This window comes from Odontomachus brunneus, unplaced genomic scaffold (assembly GCF_010583005.1).
Source record: "Odontomachus brunneus isolate Ranch 3 - 2012 unplaced genomic scaffold, Obru_v1 Obru_scaffold_041, whole genome shotgun sequence".
Lineage (NCBI taxonomy): Eukaryota > Metazoa > Arthropoda > Insecta > Hymenoptera > Formicidae > Odontomachus > Odontomachus brunneus.
This window is the reverse complement of record NW_022639491.1, coordinates 1,195,779-1,205,966: the sequence shown is the minus strand read 5'-3', so window position 1 is coordinate 1,205,966 and position 10,188 is coordinate 1,195,779. Positions and strand designations below refer to the sequence as shown.

The 10,188-nt window shown below is 43.6% G+C and overlaps 1 protein-coding gene across 3 annotated transcripts in view; it reads right to left on the bottom strand.

Moving 5' to 3' along the window:
* The window catches only part of LOC116844379, a 69,664-nt gene extending 61,308 nt beyond the window's left edge, over positions 1 to 8,356 (bottom strand). The window contains exons 1-2 of one of the 3 annotated variants that reach the window (XM_032815826.1): positions 7,657 to 8,356; positions 2,111 to 2,604 (exon numbers count right to left, since the gene is read on the bottom strand). In XM_032815826.1, coding sequence (XP_032671717.1) covers positions 2,111 to 2,423 — 313 coding nt within the window. In that variant the 5' untranslated portion in view covers positions 2,424 to 2,604; positions 7,657 to 8,356. The other 2 variants (XM_032815824.1, XM_032815825.1) reach the window with 2 other exon arrangements.
* Positions 8,357 to 10,188: the final 1,832 nt, after the last annotated feature.

Genomic DNA, 10,188 nt, shown 5'->3' with positions numbered 1-10,188 from the left:
AGAGAAAAAGAGAGAGAGAGAGAGAGAGAGAGAGAGAGAGAGAGAGAGAGAGAGAGAGAGAGAGACAGACAAAAAGAGGGAGCAGTAATGTAAATAGTAATGTAAATAGTAGAAAATACGATTCGTCGCGCGCGATTCCGTCGTGTTCCTTCAATCGCCTGACCAAGGTGGATAAATTGCCGCGCATGATAAATGAACGATACGATAAACGATACTTTTCGCCGCGCGGGCAAGGAGTTAAAATCCCTCGCGGCTGCCTCGAAAAATCTCAGCCGACAGATCGCTCCCAACACCGTCGTGCGCGCGCGTGTGTACGCTCTTACGCAACGCGCCGCAATCGTTTTAATTCCAGATCGGCTTTCCGATACGATTCCGCTAGCACAATCGATCATCGCGCATGACGTGATCGATACGCCGAGTCAAAGGCCGGAATGCGACGAGCGGTTTAATTCCGTGCGGGCGAGCGTCTTCGCGCGGGCCGCCGCTCGTTATAATCGCATTTTTCATTAATTACACAAGATCTTTGTCCTCCTTGCGCGTTGTCGCACGTATTTCGAAAAGGAGATGTCAGATTGAATATGATCATGGTCCCTTTGCGAGTAAATTGGAGTTGCCTCCTGTGGAATAATTTTTCGCAAGTCGATCAAAATAATAATCACCTTTCCCGGCTATAATAAAATGGTTTTCGTTTCGATGAAATTGTATTATACTGAGAGAAATTATTCGATAAAAAATTAACAAGCGGATATTTCCGATCAAAATACCGTGAATTTTTGTATCCAATCAGGAAACATCCGATGAGAAATATTGGTTTTTTGATCGGTTTATCTAATAAAATGCCACCATGATCGGAAGTGTCCGATTAAATTTAATCGGATATAAAAATTGATCGGAATTAGATTTGAAATATTCGTTTGTTAATTTTTTATCAGACAATTTCTCTTACAAGTAAACCTACCTAAAGGATACACTCCGATTTCTTTCTAATTTGGCACAAATGTAGAAGTACAAAAAATATAATTAAATATTTTAGGTCATAATTTTCATTTTGGCCCACTTTGAGTTTTACGGGCAGTTTATAGCTTTTTTTTAATGTTCTCACTCCTATCATCAACAAATACAACAAAAATGTATAAGAAATAAAATTGAATAGAAAATAAAACTGAAGAAATAAAATTGAATACAAGATTAAATTAATTAAATAGTTTTAATAAAATCGGCATAGCTGATTCCAAATTTCTTTAGCCAAGATTCCAACCGAAATATTTTAAATCTGTGCTAAATTAGTCAAAAATGTTTTCGAATCTCGGCCAAACCGAAAAATTATTTGTATAAATAATTTTTTTTCAACTTTTTACATGTTTTATTTCAACATTTCATTATTTATACAAATAATTTTACACGTTTAACTTTATATTCATAATCAGCAAACCAAAAACGCTTATATCTTGTATTCAATTTTATTTCTTATGCATTTTTGTTGCACTTGTCGATGATAGGAGTGAGAACATTAAAAAGCTATAAACTGCCTGTGAAACTCAAAGTGGACCAAAATGAAAAAATATGGCCTAAATATTTTTTCTACTTCTACATTTATGCCAAATTAGAAAGAAATCGGAGTGTAACTTTTGGATAGGTTTACTTATTAGTATAGGAATTCGCACATTATCGCAATTCATCGTTCATTACAATCTTTGACGTATATATTTTAAAACAAGTTATAGACATTAAAAGTTATGTTTAAATACAAATAATAATGCTTGTGATTTTATGAGTTACATCTTCGAATTTGCTATATTTATATTGTAATTTTCGTTATAAATATGACGTATTATTTACGCATTAAACGTAATTGCACAAGAATTGTAAACTTTCGTAATATAATTCAGTTATTTCGTATTTTGCAACAAAATACTCAAATAATTACAGTACTTTTATAATAAAAGATCGAATAATATTTTTACGTATATAAATATATAATAATTTCGGTCATGAACCTCTATATGGTCCAAGAGATGGCAAAAATTGTGTGCAATCTTTACTACAATATTCTCTTCGTGTGTACGAGAAGCGGAGGGCCATGTAGTAAAATATCAGAGATTGTACTCACCGGGATAACCTTCCGGGATGACTATTTCCGGTCCCACTTTGACGTCGTGACGGTAACGATGCATCAGCAGCGTTGCCGTGACTCGGAGCGATCTCTGCTGCTGCTTGTACAGCAATATCGGCCTACCGCCGGCACCTTCGACCCTGACCACCCTCGGCAGTGAGAATCTGTCCAGGAACTCGCGCAGCGGCATGAAGCCGCCGCCGGAACCCGCGGCCTCGGCGGTCGCTTCTCTTGAGCTCGGCAACGAGTCCTCGCCGGTTCCGGTGGCCTCGCCGCTCGACAATGTCGAAAATTCACCACTCGACGACATCGCGCCGCGGTCTCGTTATCTCTCTCCTCGTCGTTCACGGTAGCCCGCACACACTTCCTGCGCGCGATCTCCTGCCGATTCCTTCGCCTTGTTGCATCGATTTTTCCGCTCTCAAGTATTACGTCCCCGTGAGCGTCGATGGCCGTTTATCTGCCTGCTCGGCGAAGACACGAGACGTCGCCTGACGCGAAGAGAAATTGTCGCGTGAGACTGTGTTAGATTTTTAGATTATTCAGAAGAGATCAGCTACATCTAACTAATCTATACCATAGATCTCTTTAATCAAAAGAAACGATTCAACATGTTGAATACTGAGTACAATCAATTGTGTTTGAAGAAACAGATGTGTACGATGAATAGAGAGTCAATGGAAAGTAAAGTATATGTGCGTTTCGAGTCACATTTTGTTATCGTAATTATATCAATTCAATCGTCAATTAAGCTTTTGTATCATCAACGAGAATTAATGTGGCTGTCAAGATATTAACGTGTTGAGCCTCGCGGTGATTTTCAATGAATGCACACGGAGCAAATATTGTAGTAAAACTTGCAACAAAATTTGTTTTTGTAATCTTTGACTATGATCGAAATTTCCGCATATTTGTTAAAAACTATCATGCGACCTTTTACTATAGAATTATTGTAATTATTGAGGTGTTTTTTATATCGTATACGCAATAGAGACAGATCGTTAAATTTAATGTTTCTTTAGTCTAGCTTTACGCGACATTGTGAAAAAATATAATTTAATATAATTTTTACTACTAAACGTCTTTTATATGTATAAAAATTCAACTGACGATTGAATTACTAAAAATATGTTGAATATTTTTATAAATAGATATTTTATTTTTTCTGACTGGCCTCCTATTCGATCTCTGAGGTGTGATTAATTATATTTACAAGTAAACCTACCAAAGTGTTACATTCCGATTTTGATGAACTTTTATATGCTGCAGTCTAAATCTAAATAAGAGACATATTTTATACGTGCCCATACGACCGGTAAAAGGGTGAAATACCGTCTTGAAAAAAATCGACTTTAATATTTCTGTGTGAATATTATCGGAACGATAAATAATACAAAAAAGTTTCAAATAAAAGTTTTACGGATTTTAATGAGCTTTATAACAATGCACTCAGATTTTTCGCAAATATCACTTTTTTCGAAATCCCTTTTTTCCTCCTTCATTTTGTAAAATCTGATAAAATGTGGTGATGAATGATAAGTTATAAAGCTCATTAAAACCCATAAAACTTTTGTTTGAAACTTTTTTTTGTATTATTTACCGTTCCGATAACATTCGCTCAGAAATAATAAAATTGATTTTTGTCAAGAGGGTGTTTCACCCTCTTACCGGTCGCACGGGCATGTATCAAACAATATGTGTCTCTTATTTAGACCTAGACTATAGCATGTTAAAAAGCTTATCAAAATCGGAGTGTAACACTTGGGTAGGTTTACTTGTTAGTGAGATTCGCTAATATTGACGGGGACTGACGCAACGGTAAACAAGGATATTAGAATCAAACGGTCTCGATTCCTGTATAATAAGTTCAGAATGCAAGTCGCAATTCGCGACGAAGAAGTTGCAAATACGGGCTCGATGTAGCGTGTAAGCGCTACGAGTCGAGCGGCAAATTCTCGCGATAGCACGCGTGACCAGCTGTGCGTTTCCTGCTCGCGTAATGGTATGCATCCGGCGACATCGGAGCGCAAAGTGCGCGTTTCTCTCTCTACCTCTTTCCTTCTCGTCCTCGCCATCCTCCCTCGGGTGCCTTGCACCCGCAACCTCAACCTACACCCGCATCCCCGATGGAATTCGTCATTCCCCCGGGAGGCACACCTTGACAGTGATGCCGCCGGTGGCGAATCGCACGGACTAATGAGTGATTACGCTCCGGGCGCCCCGGCGATGACGCTGGTGATGATGATGATGATGATGAATTTATGACGACGATTATCTGTCCGTGGCGTATCGGTGTGTCGCCACCGGTGTTTGTCTTTCAGATGAGCACGGCTTTCTGTGTTCGCGGGGGAACGTGGGCGGAATGGCAACGCGACCTCGCTTTCTGTCACTTGTTGCGAAACGTCGCGTCTCTCTTTGAGATGTCTTTGATGTCGCGACGGGAGAAATACGACGAGCGCACACAGTGCAGGGAAGACAAGAGACGACGAATGATCGGTCGCGGAACGTGACCGCGGCAGTGAATCGGACTGTTGATGATACTCTATGACGAAAATCGAAAGTGTGAGATTCAGTAAAAACGCACAGTTGTTTGAGATGGAATGAATATGATCATTACAGATCAATTTTTACAATCAGTTTGTCACTATGTTCATTTCATATGTGCTATTACTTTTTTTGGGGGGTCGAAATGTGCTGTTACTTTTATTTTAGAGACTGCAATGTGCTATGTTCTGAGCGAAATTTATTTACAATCCTTAACAAGATAGACCTTAATCGACGGTAGTCTATTCTATTAAAACTAGTCTTAGGACTGCTAAAAACAGTAAAAATAATTTTTCTGAGAAAAGCTATAACATTCTTTCCGTGTACTCGGCACAAAATGTATACCACAAAACGTTTGGATAAATTATTAACACTCTAAAATGACTGATTTTCCTCCCACTATAGGAAGAACCCATAGTGATTTTATTCATCGCAATAAAACAATTGTATGTTGGCTTTAGTTGAATACTTTTTCGATTTTGATTGTAGCCCAAAAATCCTCTTGCTATATTCAATTTTCTGCTACGATATTTTATTGAATTTTTTGTAATTTTTCATGTTTAATAATCGATAATCTTGAAAAATCTGCGCGCGAGTCTTGCTGCGGTTTTTAGTCAATCGATCGAGTCATGCCGTGTAATCGCACCCCGGGAGCGGTTTTACTTTTCCGCGATTCCAGAACGCTCAGACACTGCACTTTCTCTGGAATCAATTCATCCCGTTTTGGTCTCCATTTTCATACTACGCGCTACTACGCTGTGTTCCTGGGGATTTTCACGTAATTAGGAACGATGATTCGTGTCTGTTACCGGCTGTGCGAGAGCGACGTCCGTCGTCGAGCATAATTTATTTACCGCCCCGTCGTCGTGCGCGCAGTTCATAATGCACTTTCTTGGGTGACTTGCATCTGCGACATTCCACTACGCTGCGCGTAGTTCGCGGCGATATTGTGCACATCGCATGCGAATGACGAGAATTAATATTCCACATATGTAAGATATGATGCGCACCGACTCTCCCGGCATTATCCACGTTTCCGGTCGTGAATACGCATGAGAGATGAAGAGAGAGAAGGAGAGAAGAGAAAGAGAGCGCACAAAAGAGAGGGCGGTGGTACTCTTTTTCTCTTCGAAGCCGAGGTTTCCGCGTTGGGAACCCCGGGTAAAGTCGGTCTCCTCGTTACTCACGATAGAATGTTTCCATCTACGAGACTTCTGTAATCGCCATGTGATGGGCTTTTAATTACCCGTGACTAAAGCGACCGTGACGAAGGTATTGCGAATTATTACGACGTGGCCGACTACGCGTGTGCATCTTAATAGAGCCTTGTTTTTCCATATATCCTTCCCTTCTCTCTCTCTCTCTCTTTCTCTTTTTCCTCACTTGTGTTCCTCCCCCGAGAGAACGTGCGTCCACAGTCGCGTGTTTGCTCTACGGAGGTCCGGCCGTCGCCCCCTTAGTATGCACCTTGCGCGAACCGTTCAATTGCTATTCCGCGTGTACACGTCGCGATCTTTTTCAGAAATCGTGTTTCTTCCTCCCACTCTCACCCGCACTCTCCGCTCCTCAAGTACTGTGTACGCGTATACACTTGCAACGGGGAGCAATAATACGTTTCAACTGAAACTCTCAAAGCGACTCTCGCGGCGACTCCGAGAGACTGTCGTGTGTACACGCATGTATGTGTGTGTGTGTGTGTGTGTGTATGTATGTATGTATATGTGATGAGACCAGCTTCCTTTCGAGACTTTTCGATTTTGTCGCCCGAAGATTTCGTGTTCTCCCGCCATTGTGCACGTTTACAAGGATGACACTCGTCACGTCACGACAGCCGTCAAAAAGAGCGTTTGTCTCGTCGTACATAATAAAACGAGTAAGGCCCACTTGGAGAAACGAGTCGCGCGGGATATTCCCGCAATATCGGGTAATTAAGTCGCATTCACGCGGTGAAGTCAAAGCTAAAAAGCGCGACGCCGCGCCGCGGCGCAGCGCGCCGCGTTCGAGTGCATAATAGATCGTGCGAAGTGAAAGTGCGGGGATTTAGCAATTCGCCCATTAGCGAAGCATTCTAAGCTTGGAAATGTTTTACGTTTTCCACGGCGGCGGTTGTTGCAGACGTCCCTGACGTAATTTTTCCTATATACAGAAGACCTATCGTGCTGGCGCGGCGCAACGCGCGGCGAACGCGTAATCCGCGCCGCGATTTTAATCGAGCTTATGAAAGTTCCTGCGCGCGCGCGCAACTTTCTAACGGTTTGATAATTAATTAATTAAGTGCACCAGGAACAAAGTTTTTTTTATTCGGGCCTCTGATTTAAGCCGATGAGAAGGAGCCCCTCGAATTACTTTCCGCGTGATGAAAGCAAATCGTTCGCTTGTTGCGATGTCGCGGTTCATCGGTAATTATCGATCGAACTTCACGCAGAAGAACGTTGCAAATTAGAGCTCGAAACCTCAGATTTCGAAAGTGACTGATTCCTAATGAGAGATGAGACTCAACGATGGGTCACAGCTGTGCTTAAAAAGTATCGTAATTGCAATTGTCTTCATTAAAGCACAGTCAATGTATTCTTCACGGAAACGCTATGCTTACAATTGGTGATTTAGTTATAAGAATAGCACCGCAATGAGCAAGTAAAATCTCGCTGATTGGGTCAGTTAATAGTAGCGCCTATTTCCATAATATTAACGCACTTTGCGAACGCGGACAGTGTCATTGCGTGCAAAGCGTATTTAAGCCGTTAATTCCGTCGTCGCAAGCGCGAAAACGTGGATTTGGCATGACATAACTAGTAGGTTCATCACAAATTTAGCAGTGAAATCTTACTTCCATCTCAAAATCAGTGAGAAACAAGCAGTAAGGTAGGATTGCTTTCATTGGAAATCCGTGAATTTTCACTGGTAATCGGTGAATCAATCTCTTTAGTGTTTTTATGTTACTCAATCAGAAGCATTTTTACGGGTTCACTTGAAGGGAGTATTGCACCTTCATTTATTACCTCTGCTGATGAGCAATTATTCCGTACGTTACTCCATATCGGGAGACGCGAGCGAAAGTAAGAGAAAACGATTATCGCCGACGAGGTCCACTTGGAATGTCTCACGATGCTCCACTTCACCACCGTCGAACATGCGTCATCCTCGGGTATTTCCCGCGACCACAATCTCGTGCAAATAGAATTCCTCAGCTTCGAGTCCGTTCACCACGCTCCTGCCACTCACCTCGTCCATCGTCCGAAACTTATCCCCGCCTTGTCGTATCCGTGCATACGCGACTGTTCGAACACGTTCTGTCTCACTCACGCGCGCGATGAACGAGATCGACGTGTCGTGTGTGGACGCTCGGCCGTTCGAGTCGCGACGCGCAGGAGAAGCCGAGTGTCCTCGCGAGTGTCAACGTCGACATTGAGGCGCGCGGATCAAAATCGAAATCCTGCCGCGTCTCACGTGTTCGATAAGAAAATTGCGATTCTCGATATACTCGCGCGCGCGCGCGCAGACCGCAATTTTCTGCGAGGCTCGCGCGAACACTCGTGGCGGAGGAGGTTTCGAAGCGCGGGGCACGGCCGACCGACCGACCAATCGATCGATCGATCGATCGATCGATCGTTGGAGACGTAGGTGCGAGAGCGCGACGAAGGAGCGGCCCGACGCTTCGGACGAGATCGCGCGACTAAAGCGCGCAAACCACGGGAGACGCGGTCGAGCGCTCTAACTCCCCGAGTCGTGTCTCCCCACTTCGGGATCCCCGCAGTTCAAATAAACTGTATCGCGCAGGCTCGCGTGCTCTCTCGGGAATCTCTCTCAACGGAGTGGCCGGTGACGGTGTCTCTTTTTCTACCTTCCTCGAGCCAGCTGCGACTCTTCCCTTGCCACGATCGCCGCGGAACTTCTGTTTCCGCGCGCTCATGTCCGTTCGTCAGTCTACCTGCCTGCCTGCTTGCTTGCCTGCCTGCCTGCCTGCTTGCTTGCTCGTCCTCCCGCCCGCGATTTCCCGATATCTCGCGTGCAGCGAAATCCGTGTCTTGGAGGTCGCACGCCGTGAAGAAACAGCTGTTTCGACGTTACGAGCGACATTCGACCGCCGGATGGAGCGATCTGCGTGGTCATTGGGCGTTGAGAATATTTTTCCTCGATCCATTTATCCCACCTAGATTTCTTTTCTAGTCCTGCAGCTAAAGGAATGTGTGTTTGTGTTAACAGCGTGGAAAGTATCGTAGAATAATTACTTCTAGCCGCTGTTGGACATTACTCGACTAGAAATCAACCTCGTTCAATATCAGGTTGATCCTGATCAGTTATCCAGTTTGTACAAAGTAATGCTACCGGGTTCTGATAAGTCATATAACGTAACGTGGCAATCAGGACTCTATTAATAATGATTAATAGTGAGATACCCGATAACATCGCTTTGTACAAAGTAAGTAGCTAATTGAGACCAAGCACGATCGGGACCGTGGGAGGTGAATTTCTAGTCGGGTACTTCTCGTCCGGGGGTCCTCGGATTTTTCTTTTTCTCTTTCTTCTCTTGGAGTTTCTTCTGTCATTTTTTGATCTCGACTGCAAATCTGTCCGGCGCGATCGTCAAGGGCACGACAGCCGCGATATTTGTCCGCGTAATTTGCGGTTCGCGCGCTACACGCGCGGCGTATAATCAATTACGGTGCGTTAGTACCCGGCAATTTGGAATTTCACGTTGAATTCGAGAGACCTGTGACCGGTAACGGTGCGTAACCCTCGTCGCGGAGTACACGTTCGCGAGCCCGAACAAACTGGAATGCCAAGATCCATAACCGCGCGCGACCGAGGCGGTCCGTACCGGCTATCGGGATATCATCGTCGTTGTCGGTCGTCCAAGACGCAATTGCAAAGACGCGCGCGCGGGTGCGTAACAGTTAATATCGAGTTATTATAGGTATCGAGACAGGACGACTCAAACAAATCGTGCTCTCTCTCTCTCTCTCTCTCTCTCTCTCTCTCTCTCTCTGTATACTTTATTCTCTGTGTTCACCATATGTTCTCGCCGGGAGCAGATGGCGTGCCACTTTCCGCGAATCTCCGTCGATGGACCGCTACGCGCGAGTTACGTAACAATGATCGGCTGTCCCGAATCGAAGATGCGAAACTCGGTTTCCCCGCCGCTCGGTTTTCATAACTGTATTCGTAAATAAGTATCCTACTCGCTTGGACCTACGCGTTTACGATTCGCGTCAGACTAGTTTCGACGAGTTTTGTCATTTTGAGCGAGCCACATAGGCGACGTTCAAATCAGTTAAAGGGATGCTGCAGTCGATAACAAACTCGAAAAATGTCGATAACGCAGAGACGATTGTCACTAACAAAATCACGCTATCTTTTCCGTATATACAGAACTTACATAAATGTGTGTTACTTTTTTTTATCATATTCGGCGGAAAATCTAATCACGCACATGTATAGAAAGTTTTCTACAAACTTTTCGGATATGCGTAAATACAGCTATGTTTTTCTGTTTGGAGTATCTACATTTTTGGTATGTACAAGCTGCAGAA